Raw genomic sequence first — 27,145 nt, forward strand, 5'->3', positions numbered from 1 at the left:
AACCTTGTCTTGGAGTTCTCTTCATTCAGTATTGTTGGACAGAAATCTTTTTGAGAACTTGGATGAGCTTAAGCTGTTCTAAGAAGTCAGAAATGGAAAAGTTGTATTAGATCATCCAATCCATTCCCCTGCAAATACTGGATTGTTCCCTACAGTACATTCCTATTGTAGTTAGTAAAACTAGCAAACACTGATGCAACTGTTCTTGCTGTCCCTTTTCTTCACAAAGGAATCTGTTGATTAGATTTTATTTTACCAAAATGAGGGAACTCACAACTGTTGTTGACAATTTGGAAGGGAAAACTGGTTCTGGCTAGTGTTTAAAATTTGTTTCTGCTTCCCTCAATTTGTTACTTGTTTGTCTTTTTATACATGACTCTCAAATGTTACCAAAAATCTTCAGCCATCTCATTCCTTTTCATGTAGCAGAGATCCCATTAATTCTGTAGAATTTATAGGATAGAAACACAAGGGGAAGATCCTTCAGGGTAATTACAAGCATTGACAGAGCTAATACCTGAAACAGGACATGTGCTCAGCTTGGATGTTTTTTAGAAGGGATAAATAAAGATGTGCTCTAACTACTCCTTTGGATTATTTTTAGAGGAGCAGCAAGAATTTCCATGTGTGTTTGCTTGCTGTTAGTGCACCAGACACGTTTTACTGTTTGTCTGTTTAGCTCCAGGATGAAGCTTCCACTCACACTGTTGCCTTAAACATTTCTGGTTGTGGATGTAATGCTCAAGAATTGAGTAAACTTTTCTGTTGCACAGCTACCAAAGTATTTCATAACCAATTGCAATTTGTTTTTGGCCAACTCAGTACTGTACTTTCCATTATGAAAAAGAAGCCACAGCAAGTGCTGTTGCACTTTCTCTAGATAGGAAAGAGTTTGTGCATTCAAAAAGATACATATTACACTAGGAAAAAAGAAACTACTGCCAAAGTAAGGAATATTTGGTGAATCAAGTTGGATCTTATTGTAACTGCATAATATTTTGATAGCTGGCCCTGCAAAACCTTAATTTGTGCTAATTTTCCTAGTTTCACCTGGATAGGATATGACTTGAAGTTCTAAGAAAGTATATTTTCTATGTGCTAGAGTTTGACCATGCAAATTGCTAAAAACATATAAAAAATAAACTAGTCAAGTATATCCTGGTGAAATTTCTTTGGCATGTAAGTTGAATTGCATGATTACATAGCCCAAATTTTAGTCATTATGATATAGAAACATTGGAAATTTTCAATGTGAATACTCAGATTTTTCAATATGCAAATGTAGATGGTTTCAGTATACTGTGGTTTTTGGCAATAAGAAGAAGATAGTATGTACAAAAACTAAGTTGACTAAGGCAAAGCATAGGGGATTGATTTGACATTTCCTTAGTAATAAAACCAACTATCTGCAGATGATGTACTAAATCTTCAGTCTGAACTGTTTGTGGGAAGAGATGTGCAGGTTATTTTGGCATTTGTGAAAGCTCACATGGTGCAGCTTGAAATATCAGCTGTTCTGCAGCCAACATCCAGGTGTGTGCTGTCCAGATCATGTGTATTCACCTCCCGTGCCGTGCATCCAAATGGTGCATGCTCCTGCCTGGGCACAAGCTCAGACTTCCAAAGATTTGGATCTTCTTCCCATAAGAATGTAGAGAAAATGGACTTCTAATTATATCAGTTGTGAGTTATAAATGATTGTTCTGAATGTATTGTTCTGTATTTTTGGTGGGGATGATCCTTAGATGGAGAGAATGACATCTCTGAGTGTGCCTTTAAAGCAGATGGTGGCTGAGGAGAATGTATTAGGTAGTGTAAGACCTGAGCATGACAATAAAAAATGAAGGTTGGTGATCATGCTGAGGTAGAGTTGGCTTTCTGCATGAAAGGCTGGTGATGGAATATGTTGACTACTTCTGCACTTCAAGTTCCAAAATTGACAGTGAAAAAATTTTTGCTGGACATACAAAACCTATTTATTTTCCCATTATTTTGATCTTCATATATACTTTCTATAGAAATAATATTCATACAGTCTTCATAATTTATTGTTCAATTTGTTTATTTTCTGCATGTCTCTAGACTTTTTTTTCTGTTAAACATGCAGAAGAGGAAGAGAACAGGGTTTGTTTGGAAGGTAATTTTGGTGGCTAACATATTTGCAGCTATTAAGGCAATGGTGAGGTGGTTTCTGATTTCAGGGCAGACAAAACCAGCCACCTCAGGAGCTCAGAGGAGGTCTGTTACTCAAGAACTGCAAACCTGGAAAACACAGTAGAAGAGAAAGTGGAACTGGAGTTTTGTACCTAACCTGTTTATCTAACAGCGTGAGAGGATTATGATTTGGGGGAAAAGCACTGGAGAGTTGGAGAGATCACCTTGGAGTGGGTGGAATCATGGAAGCTGATAGGTCAATCAGAAAAATGCTTCTTTGATATTTGAAGTTCTTAAGGTTCTTTACTGCTGAGTTATCAACCATACTTATTTTTAAAAAGCTTTGCCTCCCCAGTAAAGGCAATAGGCTGTAGCTCTCTAAATTCATGTGGAGGTCTGAAGTGCTATTTGCCATGGAGATAGGAAAAATGAAGGAAAAGGCAGTGTGAGTAAGGATTTACCACCTGGATGTCAGGAGGAGGAAATGTCAGTGTGGAGGAGGTGGTTGATAGTCAGTAACAATTCATGGCCAATGAAATTTAATTGTTCTTCCTACTTTAGTGCAGAATCAAGCAAGCTTGCTTTGTATTTTATAGTTTACATCTGTCAGTCAGAGAAAGCAAGCAAAGCCTCCTCACGGCAGAAGTAAAGTGATCACTCTTGTAATGCAAACTGTCCAAACAGTGCACAGACGTGGTCTGTTGTGCTGGTGTGGAAACGTTTGCTATTTCTGGCAAGAGGAGAAGGAATTTACTATAGTTGAAGTCACTGATAATGATGAATTAGATAATAGGTGGAAATGGAAGTTATTTGTCATTCTTTAAATCCAGTTCATCAGAGACACAATACAGTTTTCAGCTCTAAAGAGCTACCTAGCAGTAGGTAATGGGGTGTATGTGACAGTATTAGGATACTGAATCTGCAAAGATGTACTAAAGCTGCATGGAAGAAATTAAGCACTTTTCATTTTTTCATTCTTTTAATAAGTTGATCTCTAATTTTTGAAGCTTCATGATTGGGTTTTATGTACAGAATACGGATGGAGAAATGTTAGAATTTCAGTACTCATTTCATTCCAAGTATTTGTAGCTAATAATAATGTAATTAATATACCAAAATACAAACTTTACACATGCTTTGTACTTACCTAAAGGTGAAAATTATTGGGAAAATAATGCTCTATAAGAAGGCCTCTCGATGACTGACAATAGTTTGCATTCGTATTTGGAGTAATTACCACTGAAGCAATGAGTCATTTTGCTTCCATCAAAATTATTACAATTTTAAGAAGTGTAATGCAAGGTGTTACTCCTCATGAAATGCCACATAAACTTAAAGTGTTACTTTTGAAACCAAAGTGATTTTTTAAGACTTACTCAATTGCCAGCAACTGAAATCTATAAGTAAAGAGATCACTCTTAGCTGGAGGCATTCAGCTGCCTTTAAACTTAATTTCCATGGGAACAGTGATCAGATTAATCAAAATAAGGCAATTGAGGTTTTATGAAAATAGTACAGGATCTTTACTTGATTAGGCTGATATTGTTTCCATTAAAACATTAGGAGAAAAGGTATCTAGCAGCCAGGTATTGAGCATTATGATTGCTTCTCTTGTTTTGATTCATTTATTTTCTGTTCATCTGTGTGTGTTGAACCCTTTGCCTTGTTTCTGCTTTTGTAGTAATGCAGTACCTCAGGTAATAACTGGACAAAAATAAGCAAAATAAAAATGCATTCCTTTTGAAATAATAACTAAATCCCCCAACCTGCCATGTTTCTTCTCTAAGCAAAGACAAAGTTGTTTTTCCATATATGTTCAATAATACATATTTGTGCTTATTTTTGCCTTCAATTAAGTGAAAAATGCACGTCCTATTTATTAGGCATAGCTTTAGATGGTGTAGCCTTGTTTATAGAAGAGTGCAAGTTAGTGGATGGAATAATGCAGTTGTGAAATATGGATCCTATGATGGTTCAGCTAAAAATATTTGTTATAGCTGTAGCTAGTGTGTTATTTACTAGGAAGTAGATAGCTGGTGGACATAAATAATCATTTTGTCCTTCTATTCAAAGTCTGTTGAACAGATTCTCCTGTGATAAATACTTCTTTTGTGGGTTTTTAAGAATATTTTTTTATTTTGTATTTTTTGTTAGAAATTTAACTTCTTTGTCAGGATTTTAGACATTTGATGTGTCTAGGATCTTTCTACATCAGAGCTGCTAATGTGTTTAGTAATAGGCACTTGCAACTTTTCATCTAGATTTTTATGTGGAAGTCCTGTTCCTGTCATCAAGTCATCTATCAACCCACTTTGTTAAAAATAATAATAAAAATTTGAAGATCAGGTCCCAAAAGGATCAAATTGTTTTGTTGACAGTTTAGTCTCATAAAAGCTGTAGAAATTAGGTTAATATCAGAAGTCTCTAGAGGTAGGTGTACTAACAAACTTTTAAAATTAAAAATAAGGCAGATAAGCTTATTAAATCAGAGGTGTGAAGTGTTTGAGTATTACTCGAAACTTGTGAATAAATCAGTGCTTTGGAATGTGAAAAAACCTTGGTTTAGGTTAAAGTCCAGACAGAGGATTTTTTTTGGATCAGTGGTAATTGATTTAAAGTTTCTGCTGGGAAACCTCCAAAGAGTAGCAGAAATGCAGCCAAAATGTACTGGACATAAAATAAGAAAATCAATCCTTCTAAGATAAATAGTTTGTAATTTCATTGTTACCAAGGGGGCAGTATACCAGCCTGGTGACCAAACTGGTACAGCAGTTCAAAGAGAACTTTTAAAACTGAAATCTGTGCTCATACCCAGATTTTCGTGTCTTACAAAGCTTGCGCAGTATTTATTTAACCAAAGTGATACATTTTTTGTCTATGATACTGAGACTAATGAAAGGTCTCATAATCTGCTCAGTAACAGTCTGATAAATCCAAGACATCCAAGGATAATGTAATTTTAAACTGTTTTTCTACAGTGTTCTTCCTCCTTGGACCAGAAGTTCTGTGGCAGAACATGTGAGGGAGTGTTTAAAACAATTTTTTTTTTGTTACTGTTTTGGACTGTTTTCCTTTTAAGAAGAGAAAGTCATAGCTACCCAAACCAACCTCTGCAGTGTGAAAACATTGTAAGACTTAAGAAGAATGAGATGTGATAGTTCTAAAATCTTTCTGAAGCATGGAAACTGATACAATAAGATTTAATAAAAATTATGCATTTAAGATCCAGCAAAAATGCCTGCCACAGTTTCCTACCAGCAGGTTTTGTTACTGCTTATATTAGCTTTCCTTCTTTTTTTTTGGAAGTCTAGGTTGTATCCTTTCTTCAGCTAATTCTCCTAAAGTTCATTTGTAGTGTTCACTAATATTTGCTATGCTACATAGATATTCACTGTCTTTCCTTGGTATGAAATACAGGAATGCAAGCATGGGTTTTACTCATATTTTCTTTTTGTATTCTTCTGTGTTGCCCTAAGCACTTTAAAAAACCCAAACCAAAACCAACCCTTTTTTTTTCATTCTATTTTAACTCTTTTCCTCCTTTTTGAAGCCTGGGAAGAAGAGAGCACTTAGGTGTGCACTATTCCTTTAGACTTCCACATGGCACTGTTTGCATAGCAGTGTTCTCTTAACCACCAGTGGTTTTCTCTAACAGCCATTTCTCAGAGTGTATCTTTGTAGACCCAGTGCTCACCTTGCAGGTGTGGTGGTGTCAGTGAAGTTCACTTCAAACATAAGTTACATTGAGAGCTGCACCATGTAAGTGCTTAACATACCAATACTCTCCATCTGGTGCACAATCACTGTGGAGTAACCAGTTAGGAACTGAGTAAATAAGATTTCAGAGCATGCAAAGAATAAGGCTTGCTTTCTGTGCAAGTGTTGTGGGCTGACTTGGGCCAATGCCAGGCACTCACAAAAGCTGTTCACTCAGTCCTCTCCACAGCTGGACAGAGGAGAAAAAATTTAATAAATGGTTCACAAGTTGAGATAATGACCACTCACCAAATACCATCAAGGACAAAACAGGCACAACTTAGAGATACAAAGTGAATTTATTATCAACAAAATTAGAGCAGGCTAATGAGAAGTAAAATAAACTCTTAAAAACACCTTCCTCCCACTCCTCCCTCCTTCCCATCTCTACGTCCTATCCCAGTGGTGCAAGGAGAAGAGGAATGGGGATTATGTTACTTAATCACCTGAGGCTTCTCCTGCTGCTCAGGCAGAGGAGTCATTCTCTTGCTGCACCATGAGGTCCTTCCCATGGGATACAGTTCTGCATGAACTTCTCTGGTGTCCATTTCATAAGGAACAGTTTTTTGTGAGTTGCTGTAATGTGAATCCATCCCACAGGCAACAGTCTCTCATCATACTGCTGCAGTGGGGTCACTCTTCCATGGGGTGCAGCTGTCCAAGGACAGGCTGCTCCAGCCTGAGAAGGAGGGGTCCCTCTTTCCACAGGTCTCCCACTGGATCACAGTCTCCTCCAGGCATCCACCTGCTCTGGCATGGGCTCTTTCAGAGGTTGCAGGGGAATCTCTGCAACCCCCATGAATTCAGCCAGCACAAGCACCAATGGTGTTCATATGAAAAAAACCAGGCAGCCTGGTCCCATTTCTCATCTCCAGCTGATTAAAGCACTGCTGACAACAGCAGCATACTCTTCTCTCTAGATTTCTAAACAGATCCATGTTTGTAGATTTCTCAAATACCAGCATAGGTGTTGAGTCCAGCTAAATAGCCATGCCTGGGCCCTAAGCTCTTTACCCAGCCACAGGTTAAGACCATAAGTCCTTCCAGATAAGGTTCTCCTCTTATTTGCTGGCTTCACCATTAAGGAAATACAAATATACTCTTGTTATAATTTTCTGGACCTGGATCTCACACAGAGAGACATATACCCATCAGTATTATTATCAATAAAATAATAAACCATTCTGACTTCTGAATTCTGCTGCTTATTTTAATTTAATTACCCATAATTCACACACCGTGCTAGATGCATCAGCATAACCCTCTTGATCCTTTTGCTAGCCAGTGCTTCAGAGCTCTTTGTTTCAGAGAATGTTAATGCTAAGTCAGCACTTTGTGCTCTCTCCTTCAATTTTAGGTTGTTTTCCCTCTGATTTTGGTCTTGCTGCCTTTCTCCTTCATTCTATTTCATAGACCACTAGCATGAAATCATTGCTCCCCAGAGGAGGAGGTTTTGAACCTTGGAGCCACTGACCTTTTTCTGCCCCAGTGGCTCAGGTACAGTGTAACTCTTTATGAAGAGCATTATGTTTATTGGGTGGAGAGCATGGTGGGGGGGGTAAACAGTCTTTGTTGAAAATTAAATCTGTATTGTCTCCTTATATCTTTCTAACATTTCTTGTTGGATTTTGCTAGCAATCACAACCTGCACAAGGTAATTCCAGTGATTTCAGTTCTTCAGAAACATAACTGCCTCAATTATTTTGATAGTAAGAGTTAAACAACACCTCAGTCCTGCCTGCCAGCTATAAATGCTAGGGATTATGTATGGGATAGCCTTGAGTACTGCTTTACATTTACTATGGATATCATCTTCATAAAGTATTTTCAATTTTAGTGTGCTTTACAGATTGGGTTTCATGGAAAAGAGAAGTTTTTGTTGAGATTTAGTGATTGAATAATCCTGTAATGACACTGCAGACATACACAGCTTTAATCAGGATCAAACCATAAATCAGGGTGTAATTTTGAATTTCCAAGTTTCAAACATTCTAGGAAAAAAGTAACCCATAATTGTCATCATGTTAATTGGCATAAGAAATACTAAGCTGATCATACTGAAGTTTAGTGTATCATTAAAGGCCAACTACAAATCATACCCCAGCACGTGCCAAGCAACAAAACATTTGTAATTGTGTGCTGCTCTGCTTTCATTTGGAAACATACACTTTCAACCGATTTCTAACTAATAATCTGAGGAAGTTTATTATTGTCTTCTCCCGAAGGGAAAGCAATATTTTCCTTTTGTGGTATATCAGGAAACCAGTGAGGAACACCTATGTGTAGCTTGATCCCTTGTTCTATCCTGCTTCTGCTCTTTCACTCTGTGTTTTCTGAATATGCATATTGGTCTTTTAAGTCACTATCACTGGATTATTTTAATTTAGTTTTTTATATTGCTAAATGAATTTTTAATGTAAGAAAGCTTTGTGTTATGTGCATTTATTATCGCTTCACAACCATTCTGTCATGGCTTCTCTGTGAGAATGTCATTCTAGTTTTTACTTCAGCTTTTCTACTGATTTAATAATGTAGGCAAGAGTGACCTCTCATACACTGGAGGCTGATCATTTAAAGATTGGTATAGTTAAAGTACTTCACTGTATTTTAATTGAAGTGGGGGTACTCAGATGAGTTAAGCTGGATCATTATTTTTGATCTCTTAATCTATCAAGGGTAAATTGACATTTTTGTACAATAGAAAAGTGTTGCCTTTTGGTTCTGTTAATGTTATGATTCATGGCATAAAAATGTAAAATAAAACATTGCTGGATAATGATACTCCTGATACTATTTAAATTTTTGCTGGTTTCATACTCAAATGCAGTGTAAACCAGGCTAGGTCATGCTAGCTAATATTTTGGTTGAATCCTACTTGGTAAAAGGGGAATGGAGCTAGGGAACAGTTCCAGACTGGAAACTGTCAGGAAATCTCTTGCCATCCCAGCTGCTGATAATTTTGAGTTGCTGGTCTGTATATTTATAGATCTTGACTACAAGAATGAAATTGCTAAATTTATCACTATATTCTTTTTTGTAATGGTAGGAATATTGATGCAGCTCCCTTATATTTGTAACTCTTGTTTTCTCATTGGGCAATTTCTGCTGTTTCCTACCAGCTTTCCAATATTTAAAGATATGGTGTAGCTGTAATTTTGTACACCTGTGCAAATACATTTGTGTTACCCCTTCTAATATAAGAATAAATTAATATGTTTGCTTTGATTTGAAGCTTCCTGTGAAAAAGGTTTGTGTGTTTGGATGATTTAGTGCAAAACTTGAAGTGCACTGCTCTGAAAAGGTATGGGGAAATGGCAGTAAATCTCTCCTAAATTACTGCAATTTTCTTTCAATGCTTGGTCATTATTTTTCATATTTTTCTTTATCCTACAGCACACCTTGCACTTAAGTGTTGGTATTTCTCTGTCCTCTGCAGGGAAGGTTGAGAATTAGTTCTGTCTTGTATAACACTATTGTAGTTTTCTGTTTGAACTTATTTGAGACAATTTACTCCTAACACATCTCTGTATCCTTTTAAGCAAAATTAAATATAATTAAAATAAAATAATATTAATAGTAAATAGTATCTTTTTAAATTCAAATTTTTGCTATGAATTTTGCTTGTTGGTATTGACTTATTAGAATCTCCTTATTTTGATTTCCATGCAGTTTAAATGGTAGCCTGGCCCCTGGCTGCAGTGTGTAGGCCTTGGCAGCTTCTCTTCTTACATTCAGTGCCTCCTGAAGTACTCACTGCAAGTCTTCCATTGCTGGCTTTTATTGATCTTAACTTTGCCCCCCTATTTACATATTTTCTCCACATTTTTCAAGTTTTCTTCACCTACTTCTACCATTATTCCCCTTAAAAAAAAAGTGACTTTGTTCCTGTCCCTCATTGGCCAAGGTCTGTTTGGTGTGTTGTGATCTCCTTGGGAAGGCTTTGCAATCAATCACCTTACTTGGGTTTATTTTGGTGGTGTTGTTGTTAATTTTTTTTCTTTTCATCTGTTTTATTAATTGCACGACCTGTGCTGCATCATGACTTTTTGCATAAGATGTAGAAAAAGCATAAAGTGAGTTGCATATTTCTCACATCGCATAAATTGTACTGACCCCACTAGATGGTGCTAATTGATAAATGTATGTCTGTGTGTATTTATATATATGTACTTAATCTTAGCTCAAAGTACAGTACAGATGCCCATGCATGTGAATGAAGATTGGGTTTTGAATGGGTTAATTCTGTAACACTGAGCTGCACAGAAGGGATCTCTTCAGGGAACCTGAATCAAATTCAATCTTGGATTAACTTGCATTGAGTATAGACTGTGAGTATAGACTGTACTAAGCAGAAATAAACCAAACTCTTCATGATTTGAAGTTAGCAGTCTCTGCTTGAATACAAAACTGAAAAGGCCCGTTTTTATGCCAAAGTGTATTAGTCTGTATCAGCAAATCCCATTTTCTTCAATTTATATTAAATTGGCATTTCTCTAGGAGCTTAATTCTGCAGGAAATGGGGCTTGTTGAAAAAAGCAACCATCTGACAATCAAACAAGTAGTTTGGCTGTTGTTAGAATTGTGTTTACTTGGTGAGCAGGATTAGGAAAGTTCTTTCCTTTGGATTTATATTGTTAACAGAACATGGAAGTCACTTGCTTTGGAAAAAAGTCTGGAAATTTTATGATGTTTAAAAACAGTAGTGTCAGAAGAAATGAAATTTACAAAGCAGAATGTTTACAGGTAAAAACATACTTGTGGGCGAATTAGATCCTTTTAACTTTTATGTAAGTGTAGGTGTTTTCTGAAAGGAAACATTGAGACATTTGAGGCATTATTGAAGTAAGTATCAAATCTAGGCACATATTTGTTTTGTTTCTAGCCTCCAAATTAAATCCTAAACTTAGACTACAAGAAAGTGGGGACCTGTTCTTACTGCACAGCATTTCTATACTTTCTTTGGGGATTTCCAGAGACAATTCTAATCTTTTAGTTCTGTTTCATATTAAAGTTTCTTCTGCTGCTGTATTTATTTGACAAAGCAGGACCATACAGTTGTTAGTTTAAACATGAACTGTTATTTGGAAAAGTACTCTTTAATTTAATTTAATTTTTTTAACATGCTATCTCCATATTCTTAGCAAGTTACCTCTTCAGTCCTCTAATTTGAACTTTGGGAGCAATGTAACATGAATGGGTATTAGTATTGGCACAGAAAGTATTGTAAATTTTTCTTTGAATTCACTTTATGGCTCTTTCTTTGCTAATCAACATACCAGCATAAAGCACTAGGAAATAATGGATATTGGTTTGGGTTTTTTCAAGTTGCTGAATCAGATAATCAAACTCCATCACCAGTCATGGAATGTTCAGGATTGCCATTTTCCCAGCTGACCCTCAGCAGTAAGATGAGCATTTTTGCTGGTATGTTTTCTGCTTAGAAGGATTTCAGATAATGATAGTTTCTAAAGTGCTGTCAGATCTGATCTGATCTCTGTTCTTTACATTTCAGCAGCATCTCCAGTCTTGTTTCTTTCCTTTTCCCATTCATATTTATCAGTATAATTATGCTGATCTATTTTAGATCTTTTTTTTTCTTTAAAGTATTCAAATCTGATTTTAAGGATCAAAGAATGATTACATTTTTCTGATTTTTCTAGGTAAAAACTCCTCCTCCAAAATTAATAAAGATCTTTAAATTTAAAATACCAGACCTTAAAGGGAGAAACACTTTTTCTACATAAAGCAGTAACACTATATTTGCACTATTTAAAAAAGGTTTCCTATAAAGCTGAAGAAACTTTTATATTTCTTAAAATTTGACCAATACCAAGACTTGATGTTTTTAATTTCTGATATTTTAGATCAGTTCTTTGGATTATTTGTTATACATAATAATTCAAATTAGTTAGCCATACATTTTGCAAGTCTTTGTTGCATTATTTAGACAAAGACAGGTGATACCTAAAAAGTAAATATTTCAGTGAGAAAAAAAATGAAGGGTGCCCTTAATGAAAAAACAAAACCTGAAGTTTATTTTTTGAATGTAGGATTGTAGTAATAGAGACATGTATATGTCTTTTTCTAATAGTTTTTTTGAAAATTTTTATTTCTTGTTTGATAATTTTTATTTGAACTAACTTTTTGTTCATTATTGTCTTGAATTTAATGTTTTTCTTCAAGTTTTGTATTTAGAATCATTACATAAAAAGCTGTTTGATTACTACAGTAAATGTTGCCATTTCTCTTTCATTTCAACTGTGCAACTTTTTTGTGTACTCTTCCTCAAAACTGAAGGGCTTCAGTGGGAGTTACAACTCTTTTCTTGCTCGCATTAACTATTCTTTTAGTAAAAGTATATTTAAAAAGTAACTTAGAAATAAAGATTTCCTGATACATTTGACATATAAACAAATATTGCAGTTGGTCATATGTATGTCACTATTGGTAACTGAAATTCCAAAAAATGTAAGCTTACAGAACTTTTTTCTAAAAAGATGTCATTTTATTAGTATTGGTTTGGAAATCAAATTCACTTTTTGTCTGTGATTAGTCATTGTGTTCCTTTTGGTGAAGAGGAAGCTGATGCTTAGTTCTTTTGGTAATGTGCTTTAAAATCTTTATATGAAAATGGTTATAATTCTCAGTACTGTTACCATTTAACCTTGCAGTCTTTATACATGACTTTGAGAGTTTTGCTCTATGCATGTTCAGTTTGCTGTGTCTGCAGTACTGCACAAAATTTCCTGAGGGTTGAGTCAGGATCTTTGATGAAAGATTTGTTATATTGTGTTGTGAATGATGAACCCTGATCATTTTCTTAATGAAAGGAAGAGAGAGAAATAGATACTTACATGAGCCCACCTCAATTTCCATTTTCCATTTAAATCTGAATGCTTCAATTTGAAGAGTGTTTTTTATTAAAGTAATAATACTGAGGGGAGGTGGAGGGTGCATCAGAGTGGGACTGTATAGACAGAAGAGCCATAAACTGGGAAGAGGGATTTGGGACCTGGAATGCTGAGTTCAGTATTGCTCTAATTAAATATTTCCCTTAAACTTTTACCAATTTTAACATGTGTTTACACAGGTCAATGTGTGCTTTTGGAGAAGGGAATTGCTATATTTTTATCAGATTCTGACTGGTACTGTTCAGACTGGGACATGATGGGTTTATTCCTCAGATTTTATTTGAAAATGTATTTAAGAACAGTAGTGCATTAAAATTGTAGCAATCTTTCAGCATTCACAGACTGCAGTTTGAAGACTGCTTCTTTCAAAGGACAAAAGTCTGATGTTGTTCTGTTCTTTCTGTTCAAGGACCTCATGTCCTCAGCTCACATAAGAGAGCTTCATTCAAATTTGGAATTGTTCTGATGCTCCTTCCTTTGGAATTGAGGTTAAAAGTACAGAAAAACAATTTTGAAAATACTGTATACAGTAGCCATGTAGACTGTTTGGCTCTAAAGGGGCAGGGAAATTTATTTTGGAGCAAGTGCAACTTGTTTAGCTTTGGTCTGAACTTCCTCTGTCTATCTAGGGACCCTTTTCCTATAAGCAAAGTCATCAAAACCTTTGCTTATTACTGACAAAAAAGGCCTGTTTGAATGAAGTCTGTGAAATCTCATATAATAGGACCTTTATTTTATTGTATAAGGAACAATGAATTCAAAGTGAATTTTTTTAAAAAGTAAAATAAACATTTTTAGAAACTCTGCATGAATAACTGGGTTTGTAGCCAGTATTTAATCTGTTTTGCTTACCATTGCAAAAATAAAATAGCAAATGCTATTACCATATTACCTCCTTTTAGCAACAAATGTAGAAGGAGAATTGCCGTCCTTTAGTGGGTGTGGGGGAAAAACATAGTGACAAAGAACAAGGAAAAGGCTGAGGTACTTAATGCCTTCTTTGCTTCAGTCTGTAACATTCAGAGGAGTTGTGTGGGTACCTAGCCCCTGTGCTGGAAGACAGGCATGGGGATCAGATGAAAGCCTGTAATCCAGGAGAAGTGGTGAGTGACCTGCTGCACCAGTTAGACACACAGCAGTCTATGGGGCCCGGGGATCCACCCCAGAGTGCCGAGGGAGCTGGCAGAAGTGCTCACAAAGCCCCTTTCCATCATTTGCCAGCTAACTGGAGAGGTCCCAGTTGACTGAAAGATAAGAGGGGTTGGAAGGAGGATCCAGGGAAGCCCAGACCTATCAGCCTGACCTCAGATCCTAGGAAGGTCATGAAGCTGATTGTCTTGAGTGCCATCACATGGCAGTTACAGGACAGCCCAGGGGATCAGGCCCAACCAGCATGGATTTCGGAAAGGCAGATACTGCTTGACCAACCTGATCTCCTTCTGTGACAAGGGAACCTGCATATTGGATGAGAGAAAGACTGTGGATATCTACCTGGACATAAGTAAAATCTTTGAGACAATTTCCCACAGCATCTCTTGGCTTAGATGGATGTGCTCCTTGCTGGGCCAAAAGCTGTTGGAATGTCTGGGCCCACTGAATGTTGGTGAATGGAGTTACATCCACCTGGTCACCAGTCACCAGTGGTGTTCCCCAGGGCTTGATACTGGGGCCAGTTCCATTTAATATCTTTATCAATGATCTAGATGAGGGCATCAAGGGTCTCAACAACCCTTGCAGTGCTACAGGCTGGGGAAAGAGTGGCTAGAAAACTGCCTGGAAGAAAAGGTGCTAGTTGACATCAGGTGAACATGAGCCATCAAGTGTCCAGGTGGCCAAGAAGGCCAATGGCATCCTGGCCTGTATCAGCAACACTGTGGCCATCCCCTTGGCACTGCAGAGGCTGCACCTCAAATTCTGTGTTCAGTACTGGGATCCTCAAATCAGGAGGGACACTGAAGTGCTGGAGCATGTCCAGAGAAGGTCAGCAAAGCACAAGAAGGGTCTGGAGCACAAGTCCAATGAGGAGCAGCTGAGGGAGCTGGGGCAGTTTAGCCTGGAGAAAAGGAGGCTCAGGGAAGACCTTACTGCTCTCTATAACTGCCTGAAAGTAAGTGTAGCCAGCTGGGCCCAGTCTGTTCTCCCAAATATCAAGCAATAGGACAAGAGGAAATGGCCTCAGGTTACACCAGGGGATGTTGAGATGGGATTTTAGAAAAAATTTCTTTACTAGAAGGGTGGTCTCCAGCACTGGAGCAGGCTGCCCAGTGAGGTGAAGTGGTTGAGTCATCATCCCTGATGTATTCAAAAGATGGGTAGAATTCCTCTTATATTCTTTGGTGATACTAACCTGAAGACACAAAATTATAAATATTACAAGACATAGCTCTGAGACACAGATCTGCAGACACATCCCATTGTTCATGAAGGACATGTTTGTTGACAGTATCAATAAGATAATACATATTGAAGTACTTTTTTTTATAAAAACAAATGTGATGAGGAGCTGAAATTTAAGAACACAGTATATATGGCACAGAGAAGCAAGGGCAGGATCACCAGATTCATCAATTGCTCACCTGATGTCTGTCTTGGTGTTCTCAAAAAAGAGTAGAAGAGATGCTTTTTCATTTTACAATAAAAATCAAGAGATGGGTCCTTACACACCTGATTGGATCTTATTAGGACAAAATCAAATCTGACAATACCCTCATGACCAGCTCAGGGTAGTCTCAGAGCTGCTACATCAGTGAGACTGCCTCAAATAAACTCCAAGAGATTCTTCCTGAAGCATTGAATTTTCTCTGTCTTCATCATCTTACTCAGATGCTACCCAGCTCATCAAGGTCAATCAAGGGTGTAGGAAAAATGAGGTAATGAGGCACAGCATTAAATGATTGACAAAGGAACCCTGAAACCACAGATTTAAAAAAAAAAAATTAAAAATCCAGGGAGAACAGGATTTTACCATACAACTTACCACAACGTATACAGGCATTTTTTTCTGTCTTGAAATTTCTGGCTAGACAATAAAAGCTAGTTATTTGACTGGAATGACTAATAATCCATATGACCAGGATTTATAGCAAGCCTCATTTTTGTCCCTAACAAAATCAATACATAATTTGATTTTGCCAGTTGATAAAAGTTGCCTTCTTTCCCCCTAAACGTTCCTTTATTTCATTTATAGCATGCCATGCTTCTTTTATTTGCTTTAATTTTAGAATTCATAATAATCATAATAATATTCATAATAATTTGTTATCACTACTAACTGGGCACTTCCATAATTACAACTCTGTCATACATCTAAGCACTTCACATCCAAGTTCTGGCTGAATCAAATTTCAAGCAGCATTTGCTGAGAGTCTGATTTGGAGCTGTGGCCTCTCCAACCTGCCGATTTGCACTGATTGCACCTGATTTAAAATAATATTACTTTGTATATCTGATGATAGCACATCATTGTAAAATTTTTACAAAACATAACTTGACAAGAAAAATGCCCTTAAATGTGATCTATTATCACATTTTTAAACTTAGAAAATTACTGTAATTGTGCATATAGTTCTGAATTTTTTTTTCTGAAAATGCAATGCAATTAGAAATTTCTGGAGGAATTCTGTTTTGAATATGTCATGCTGACTGCTGGGTAAAGGACATTTTTGAAGTGTCATCCAGTACATCCTGGACTCTTAACAACCTTATCTTTAAGGGCTGGGCAATGCTAGTATAGATTCAGATTGAACATAAGGAAGACATTTTTTATAGTGGGCATGGTAACACACTGAAAAAGAGAAGTTGTGGATGCCCCTCTCCTTGTAAGTGTTCAATGTCAGGGCAACTTGATCTAATGAAAGGTATTCCTGCCCATGGCAGGGGCTGTAGAATAAATGATCTTAAATGTCAAACCATTCTGAGATTCTGCACTTGAAGTTTGGTTTACATTCTTTTAAGAAAGCTCCAAAAATTTTAGTAACGTCAGAGCACTTCGGAATGCATGTTTAATTGTTGTCTCTTTTCAAATAATGGACTTCAAGTACACATATGACACATAAAGAGTGTTGGAGGTTTCTTTTGTCATGTGTTTTGCTGTAGCAAAAAATTGAACTAATATTTTTTGCAACTTCATGACTGTGAAATGAGGCTTCTTTTTCTGTGATATCTCTGTTCCCTGCAGCATTAGCATGAGTGGGTTTAGTCTTCAATGTAATGTTTTGGATATAATGTTTTAAGATGACAGAAATTAACAAAATCCCATCAAGTTCAATCTTGGACCTCATATTTGAAATGATATTAAAATCTCCAGTTATAACCCTTGTCCACTGCTCAAAAAGTCAACTCTTGTCAACTCCTCAAAGACCCTTTAGTAACGCTCCAGCTAAGGAAGCTTGGGTTTCTGTTCAGGAATTTAGATGCCCTGTTATTTCTTTGTTCGAGGTGGTTATGAAGGGAAGAAACAAGTGCTGCAGAGGAAGTCACCACCACCAGCTGACCAATGCCCATCCAGTCTCCAAACAATATTGCTTTGGAAAAACAGTCCGCTGTCCCAGCTGTGTCCCCTCCCAGGCTCTTGGCCACCCCCAGCCTACTCCTGCAGGGCACAGAGCAAGTTCAGAGGGGGCCTTGATACTGCCCAAGCACAGTCCAACAGTGGCTAAAGCCTTGCTCTGTTACCAGCATGGTTTTGGTCCCGAATCTACAACACAGTGCTGTACAGTGCTATGAAGAAAATGAGCTCTGTCCCAGCCAAGCCCATTGCAACAGTTTACACCAGATAGAAGATTTTCTGATTTATTAGTGACTTCATGCAGTACTGATATAGAAAATTTTAATTGTTTATTATAGTGCAAATTTTTCAATAGGGTTATCTGACATGTTTTGAATTTTTTCTAACTCTCAGCTGTTCAGACAGAAATATTTCCATGCCTTTAGCCTGCATTTGAATTGTTAGGAAATTAATGTTTCTTCTTTTTGGAAAAAAGGCTTAAAGGAGAATTGCTCATCTGTTGTGCTAAAACTTTTGCTGTGGCAAATTGGGGTAGAATTCAGATCTCTGAATATCTGTTTCTAAGCCTTCAGAGGCTTGCTTTGATTCTTGTAACATTGTCTCAGAGGCCTTTCTGCAATCACTTATTTTATTTTTGAGGCAATTAAATGCTACTATAGGGATTGAAATGCTCATTACAAACTTTAAATAGTTAGCTATGATTTATTCATTTCTAATTTTTTCTGTTTTCTAAAATGCGTGATGCCAATTTCTTCGAAGTATTCTGTCTCTAACTGCAATTCAGTTGGTATGACTAGAATGTGATTTAAAGGCTGTATATGTTCTAAGTTATCCTAGACCTTGTGTTCATCATGCTGTAGTACTATAGAGTTGTTCATGTATTTGAGTTCCTTAGTGTACCAAAGTTGCAACGATACAGGAAGATTGGGGAACAATTGAATAGTTTTGCATTCAGTCTGTATTTTTGTCCTGTGTAAATAGGCTTACAGACCACTATTGAGTGATGAAGATAAATCAAAGAGTTGGCTACTTTTTCTGTTACTTTCATGTGATACAATACTATTCTGGAAGTAGAAAGGAAGGGAATAAACAGTCCTTTAATTTAAATTCTACATCAAACAAAAGATGAATTCTCTTTCAACAGAAGTGATGGTATGTAATTATCATTTCTGATTGGTTTTAATAGTTATTTTCATTGTAGCCCATCATTAATTTTTTTCATTCTTGCTTATTTATTTTACCTTGACTCAAAGTTGTTGGTAAATTTAGACAGTGAACTCAAGAGTCTAAATTCCAGAGTTAAGGTGATGAAATGAAAACCCTCATTCTTTTCTTGAAATCTCACTGTGTAAATGTTGGAACTATTCACAAATGTATCTTTTACAGTCATGAGTGCCTTGGAATGATTTCTCTTGCTTCAGATATTTCAGATGCAGAACACAAATTGCAGATAAAGCTAAAACTAGCACTTACTCCTCCCTCAACAGTTTTTCTTTTGCTTTCTTATTTCATTCTCTTAGTCTACTGTGGCTTCTTCACGTATAGATGCTCCTCTTTGTAGTAGCACCACTTTGTAGTGGTGCCACTAGTGGAATTAAATAATTTTTTGCTAATGTACATGAACCTGAAACTTTGGTGGACAGTTAACAGCTTCTCCATATACAAGAGTCTTCCATTATGCATCCATGTAGGTCACTAAGCCAATAAATACAGCAGCTGCTTGGCTTTTGTCAGTGCATTGATTTTAGACACACTTGTTGTTGATGAAAAACACAATAAGGAGAGTAGTTAGAGGAGATGTTTTGCCAACTTTTATGGACTTTCTGCTACAATATACTCATTGCTTGTCTTCTAGATGCTTTGTGTGTGTGTTTGTATTGGCATTCTAGTTCAGATAACTAGTGCATTTTTTAAAGCAATTTCCCATCTTCTCAACTTCTGCTGCTTTAGTTTTGCATCAGCAGTCCTGTCTATGAAATGGGTTCCTTTCAGTTGAAACTAACAAACAGATTTACTGCTAATGGGTATTCAGCAGGCAACACTAGCATCAGCATAGTCCAGAGGAAAACCCCAGAAATGTAGATGATGTGGTGCTAAATTGGATTTTGTAGGTATGGTATCTATGCTGAGTGATTTCTTATCTCATGAAATAAAACCCAAGTAAGGAAATGTTTATATAACTTCTAAGAGGATATGAGCTTCTGATGTTTCTCAAAAGGAGAAGCCCTCTGGTCTGGAATTGCTGTCTTCCCCAGAATCATGGTCAGTGCAAATACTCACATACTCACTAGCTCCTCTTCAGCACCTCCTATCAGGAAGGTGACATTACCATGAAAAAAGCTCTTATCCAGAGGTGTTGAGGTGTCTGAGTACTCGGTGACACCCTTGTGTAGGCAGGATATTTTCACACTCTGTGTGTGGCAGTTCTTGTCTTTTATGTGCAGGTATGGCTCACTGATGGCCAATGCTTTCAGGGTTACAAGTGTTTGCATATTGTACTCTTACATACACTTACTCTTTTCCTATGCCAACTGTTCTGTGAAAAAGACTAAGTTTGTCTTCTGTTAACTCTTTGGCATCTTTGGTACGTGCTTATCCCACTCCCCTGTTTTATTTTCAATCATAAGATATTAGAGCTGTACATGGAAATTAAGAAATCTAAAAGGAGAAATTAAGCTTATTTTGTAGGACTCTGCTTAAGATTTTTGTTTTTCTGACTTAGAAAGCTCTTCTCACGTTTTGAAATAGTCCAGGCCGAGGACACTACTCTGCTTTATTATAGAAAGCTTAATTCAGTCACTCTGGGAAAATCCAGAAACAATTTTTCTTGCTTACAAGTGTGCCAAAAATTGTATAAATTTGCAAATGATTATTTTTCCCTCTTGGGGCATAACTTCAGAGTAGATTGTCAGTTTTTGCATAACCTCATAGATCTTCTTACTCCACAGTGAAAAGAATAGGTAGTCATAAAAAAAATTTAAAAGCCCCACAACTTAGTCATCTGTTCAGCAGAACAGCTTTTTATGTTTTATTTACAATATATAATTCTTTCTTTAATAGACTTGGTCTCATCTGTGAAGAGATTTTCAGCATTGAGGCTTTACATGTAAATGTCAGAAGAACTTAAAACAGATGTACTGTATTTCCTGTTTTTAAGTATGATACAGGCCAATATTTTCCATACGTTGTATAAGTTTCAAGTAGGAAGAGGGCAGTGGTATTAAAGTTACTGGACATCCAGTATCACCACTCAATGCAAGCTAAAGTTGCCTTTTGTATTAAATAGAATTCTTTAGATTGAAGCTCAATCAAAAGGCTGTAAATATGATGCATCTTATCTTCAGTAGGTGAATGCTCTTGCTTTTACTTTTGAACCCACTCTCATACTTCTCTCAAAGTGTTCCAGGGTGGTTTTAACTTCTGTTGATTTCATTGAGTGATGTTTGTAAAGGGATGAAGGATTTGCACCACCTTGTCCTGTTTTGCTTTTCATTTCTATGTTTGGCTACTTGACATTATTTATTTTCATCAATGTAGTCACTCAATCTAGGTATTCAAATTTCAAATTCTACTCGTGTAAGAATTGAAATTTGGAATTGCAGTGCTTGGCATGCATGTATTAGCATGATGAAAAATTTTATATTTGGGAAAATAATTAACTGAAAGACTGGATGCAGAGAGGTTGCCAAAGCATATGCTGCATGCACAGTAGTTTCTTTAAAGGTGTTTGCCATAAATGCAGTCATTCATTGTCCTGAAATCTGGCAAATTCAAAGACCACCAGGTGAGCTTGCAAATATGCTCTGCCATTCTTGAAAGACAGCAGAGATGACCTAGTGGCCAGTGAGTAGGAAAAGGCAAGTACCGTGCTTATCTTCAAAAAAGGCATAAAAATACAGCATGAAGAGCTAGAGGCTAGTCAACAGTGCTATGATCTGTGGGGGAAATTATGGAACAAATCATCTTGGAATGCATTTTTAGACACGAGGAGGGAAGGAGTTGTCTGAAAATGCATTTTTTTTTAATCCTCACTGTAATTTTTCTTTATCAGTGGAGTTGCACTAAATCTCCTACTACATTCAAAAGTGTTGCATGCATTATGGATACATTACTGATCCAGAAGCTAGAAATTTGAGGCAACTGTTTTTATGATGCATGTGGTAATTTTATACTAATATGAAAGGTAATCCCTGTGTTGCACATTGATTGCATCTTGGTGCATAGACCAGTGGTTTTCAATTTCTGTAGGTATATCATTTAAATTACAAAGATGTGAAAGACAGATGTTGTCATCTAATTATCTGTTTTTAAAAATAAATTCAACTAAGAAGGCAAACTACTGTCAAATAATATTAGATATTTGGGGGGAAAACCCCACTCTATATTGCATCTCGAATGGACGTGCTGAGTTTGCAGTGTCTGTTGCCATAGACCATGAAGTGTTCATCCATAGAATCACTCATTGTGCTACTATGGCAAATTAATAAAATTTTCAACCTGATGTAGCAGAAGCCAATATCTAGAACTGTCAAGTTGCAATTAGATTTTCCTGTGTATTTTTTTCACTTCTGTTTTTTTTTTGGTTAGTCAGTTAGTCTTTACAACTACTCCCTAATCATATAAAACCTTGATGATTGTTCTTTAATGCTTAACTGGAATCCAATATCCACTCTTAGGAAAATAAAAATTTGTTTTCAGTAATTTCTGCAATTTCTGGCTATAGACAAAGCCAATAACTAGTTCAGGTCACTCTGTGCCACCTCTTGAAAACCTATTTTTTGTTGCGTGAGTTTCCAATTGTATAACATTTTTCTCAAAGATGTGTTAAGCAAGGTTATCTCCACATTGACTTTTTCTTTTTGTTTTTATTAATTTCAGCAGTAAAGATACGTACAGGTTGCCCAGGATAAAAGCAGCCTAATTGGCAGTGGTGATTCTATTTTCTTTGAGAAACTAGGGGATAACATAGACAACTACTTCTGACCTCAGAGCTGACAGAAGCTCACTCTGGATAAAATCATGATGTTATCAAAGCAAACAAAAAATGATGGGTTTGAGACTTTTTGATTTGCTATGCCTTTTAGCTGTTCAAGTTAACAGTCCAAGTAAATCACAAATTTCTGCCAAGCTTGGACAGCTGAAACCCCTTGTTTTGTTTAGGTTTTCTGCATTGTGAGCTAGAAATATGGAGTTGTCTGGTCACTTATAGTTTTGTGAAATTCAGTATGAATTAGTCTAAGTAATTCCTGAGTAAACAATGTCTGCACAATTAATGTAAAATTGAGATTCGTGTTCTGGAGACAATAGTGCTTTCCATGTAGTTTCTAGATGAGAGCAAATGATTTTACAATTTATAAATTAAGTGATTGTAGTGCCTTCATGCTTCACCATGATATGTCAGAACTTCAGCATCCTTTAACCAATGATATACTGAAATAATTTTGTTAAGATTGCAGAAAGGATGGAGGAATCAATCAAGACATAGACCTTACTATACCAGTTTGTATTAACATACTCTTTACTTTGAAGAACATATAGTCTAAATGAGGAAAAATAGATGTGGACTTAAGGTTATGGAGCACAGCAGAAGACAGGAAAAATGGAAAGCATAATTGTCACTGACATGGTGTTATGTTGTTATGGACATATTTGTGAAAGTTCAGTGTAAATTAAAAATAATGGGCTTAAAGAATGAGCTTTAAATTTAAGATTGAGGGAGTCCTAGGCAGTGAGAGGAGTTAGGGCTGCTGGAGGAGAAGTAAGCAGAGAAAAGTAAATGTGGAAGAAGGGGGGAAGGCTGGAGGGAACACATAGTGCAAAATGGAGATGATCTGGTCAGCTCTGAACAGTTTCAAAGTATGAAGAGTGGTTTGGTTGCTTTTTAAATCTGTCCATGCTGTCTGGCACTGCTTCTCCCCCAGTAGTGCTGGGGGGTGCTAGGGCATCATTTGGGATCCTATTTCCAAGGACATGGGGGAGTCCCCAGACATGTCCTGCACCTCACAGCCTCTGCCAGACCTCGTGTTCCCTGCCTTGCCAAGCACAGAAGTCCCCAATTTAGCTCCTTCTGTAACTCCTCCAACCATCTGGAGTTCATGCCTCCTTCAGAGCAGCAGAACTATAGTACAAAGTCTAAGAATGGACTATATTTGCATTAGACAACTACTGTTGTCTTCTTTATTTAGGTTGTAATTAGTATTTGTATATCCATGTATCTTAAGGAAAATAATGTTAATAAAATGTTTAATATGGTCTTTTATGCTATTCTAATTCATCTGCTACAATGAAATTTGTTAGAAGTCTTAAAATACTTTGGGTCTTAAAAGCATTAATAATGGAAAAAATCTAAATTTTGAAATGCGCAACTTGTGGAGGAGGGAACAGGGTGGTGTTTAAATAATGGCATATCCTTTCCCTTTTGGGAAGAACCAAAGCACAGTGCATCTTTACTGTTGCACTACATGCTGCACATGATTAATCTAATTATTCATTTAAAACCTTAACAGGCTGAAAGACTGCCTCTTTCTTTCAGATGTGTTAGAATTCATATTAGCACTGCTTTGCCCTTGTTTCTGAATTATTTTAATGACGGCAGCCGCTCTGTCAAGTTGTCTGTCAAGATGTGGGTGGCAAGCTATTATTTCACTTCATAAATCATAATTTACAGGGGTTTTTATATCCATCTTGGGGATAAACACTTTATGCTTTGTGTTTTCAGCAGCAATATAAAATGTAATTGATACTTGAAGCAATATGTTAGAAATATGGACAGAGAAAGCCAGGAGAGAAAAATCACAAATGTTTAGTTTTTCTGTGGGTTGGTCTGCATACTGAGCATTTTTTCCATCTGATTTCATATTCTTAACACTTCAACAGAGGATGATGATGAATTGCATTTACATGATTACTGCCTGTAGGTTACTATAAGGATGTTTACAGACAGTCAACAGACTCAAAGGGTTGTTTTGTGCCATTTCTCATGCTGCTAAATAAACTTATCACTTTGTGCTTTTGTCTTCCAGATTCATGAAAAACTGCATTATTATGAAAAACAGAACCCGATGCCCATACTGCATGGTGCAGCAGCCTTGGCAGATGATGTAAGTGTCCCCTGCTGAGATCACTGGTACCAAGTCTACCAAAAAACTGTCTGCAAGCAGAACTCTTCATAGTGCAAACATATGAATGTAATCCTCTGAGTTAAAATCATAAGAAGCTGCAAAGGTTTCCAAAGCTTCTGTCATCAATGGACTTGTTGCTGATACTACTTTGATTTTTATTCACTTGCATGTTATGAAAACATTGCATCTAGGTAGCCTCTTGTTCTGCTTTAGTAACTAAGCAATAAAAATTACAGGTTGGAACTCTACTGGGAAGGGAAAAGCTGTCAAATATTAGTGTTTTGAGAAAGTCACAGACAAGAGGAATGCTTTGGAAAAGTAAAGACAAATGAGATAGCAGCACTGCTGACAGAACATGAGAAACGACAAATAATATTACAGAAATGCATATGAAATGCCTAGGATGGAGGCTTGTTGAAAAAAACCAAAACTACTTAAGAAAAAGTACAGTAGTGATTTATTGATATTGGAGCTTTCCAAATTACCTTCATAACCAAAAAATAAATTGTAAAAGTGGTCAGCATTGATGGAGTAGTTAATTTCCTGTTACTATAATTTTTATTTTTGAGAAAAAAAAATCCAACCTGCCATTTCTTGCTATTTGGTTAATTCTAGGATTCAGATGAATTGTGAACACACCTGTATAAACTATGACTGAGCCTGAGGTAGGCCAGAATAGAGAAATATTTAATAAACTGTGGTTTAGGTGAAATCCAGAAATCTTTGCAATTGATGATGTCAGGTTGCTTTTTGGAAAAGGCAATATGTATTAGGATCCATTTCAAATACAGCATATTTGAAAGTTCACATACTTTATAGATGTTTTAAAATCTTGGCTATCTATTTATATAATTAGTAGATCTCGTTTTTTTAAATTTTGCAATTGATTAAATGTTGTGAATTGAGATTGGTACCATTTTAACAAAAAAATAAATTAAACTTATTTGAAGACTACTGAAAAAAGGATACATGGTAATTTAATCATGTTTCAGTAGGAGGAGAGCTATATCCTGTAACACACCAACTATTATAATATGTTAACCTTCACATCGGGCATATATTAGTAATGCTTTTTTAACCTTTGCATAGCGTTGAATAGTGTTGATAGTAACTTTGAAAATTAGAAAGATGGTTGAAATTCTCTTCATTAAGTTCTTGCTGACATATTAATAATCCTTGCTAATATTTGTGTTATGGATCTCTGGGCTAAAATTCTTAATAATAATAATTTCTTATTTTTGAGTGCAAAACTTATTTTTGATACTTTCATAAATGCTGAGCAATCTCATTCTTTGTTTGGACCCATTTAAAATTTATAGTTTTGGAAATCTCCAAATTAAAGTACTCTGTCACTCCTCAGTTGACATAGGTTAGGGCTTTTTAACCTACAGATGTATTATTATGTACATATGGTAGTATTTATTTTTAAGTGTGCATTTTGGGACAGGATTGTGTCTAGGCATCTACCTTCTTCAAATGTACAGCTTCTTTTTAACAGATGCTCTTGCTGCTTCTTCATTAATTATGTGTAGGTGAACTGTGACTTCTGTGGGCACTGTCTCATAGGGTAAGGATGTCCTTTGGTGGCTGACGTCACACTGCAGGGTTTTCTATGTTTTGGTGGTTATCAATGAATTTTGAGGAAGCAAAATTACATGCAGTGGGCTTTGTAACTTCCAAACTCATAAAGTCTCAGGTTTAAATTCATTTTTTGCTATTCAGTTTGTGGCATGTTTGTCTGGCTGGTTGTCAACTTCAGAGGTTGAAGAGCATGTTGGTGTTATTAAACACACTTTCATTCAATAGGCTTTAAATTAATGTTTTCTCTTCTTACTGATAGTAACTGTTCTATAGTTAAAGAAGATATTCTTATTAGCAAGTAGATATTTTCTGCTTGATTTAAAACCCAACTCTGAGGTGCTGCTATCATTAATAAAACTGTTTAAGGAGTGTGTTCTTATTTTTGTGTTATTTTTTAAAGCATTAGTATTTAGCATTTAGTAACATAGAAGTAACAATTGTGGCAAGGCTTTTCTAAACATTTTCATATTCCCAGCTGCCATACCTTCTCTGTCCTCTACCCCAGGGACTTTTAGGCTGAATTTCCCATCAGGCATTCTGTTTGCCTCTTATTTTGCAGCAGCAGTATCTGACTTTGGGCTCAGTGATTTTATGCAAATGATGTAGACACCTATCCTGGTTCCAGCCAAACAGGGTTAATTTTTTGCACTAGTTGGGAGGGGGCATGCTTAGGACATAGTGGTTATTTCTTACCACCTCATTCCAGTTCAGAGTTCCTGAAAGGGTCTTCCAGGAAGAAATGGTTTATTCCAGTCAAGAAAAGGTGGTGGAGGGAACCATCTGGTATTGTCTATTATTGGGGAGGTTTTCCATATCAAAAATTAAATTTCTTACACCTTTTGTTATTAATATTGTTGCTATTACTTATTTAGTAATAGTATATACATGCATTATGGTACATTGTCTTATCTCATTGCTGTTTCCAGTGAATGGCAATTACTGTAAATAGTAAATTATTTCATTTTATGGTCTTGCATTTGTGTCTCTAGTTGGAGAGGGAAGGGAAAGTTGTGCATGGTTTGAGTGGGAGTATTAAACTGGAGAATATCATTCCTAAAGCACACCAATATCACTGCCAGGATAGGTACATGCAGCATTAAATCTGGTATAAAGAC

The 27,145-nt window shown here is 36.4% G+C and overlaps 1 protein-coding gene across 2 annotated transcripts in view; it reads left to right on the forward strand.

The window, feature by feature from the left end:
* Nucleotides 1-27,145, forward strand: part of MPP7 (MAGUK p55 scaffold protein 7) — a 145,938-nt gene that overhangs the window by 56,851 nt on the left and 61,942 nt on the right. For both annotated transcript variants that reach the window (XM_079299632.1, XM_079299633.1), the window contains exon 5: nucleotides 24,351-24,428. In XM_079299632.1, coding sequence (XP_079155758.1) covers nucleotides 24,351-24,428 — 78 coding nt within the window. The remainder of the gene's footprint in view (nucleotides 1-24,350; nucleotides 24,429-27,145) is intronic.

This window comes from Erithacus rubecula (assembly GCF_903797595.1).
Source record: "Erithacus rubecula genome assembly, chromosome: 3".
NCBI lineage: Eukaryota > Metazoa > Chordata > Aves > Passeriformes > Muscicapidae > Erithacus > Erithacus rubecula.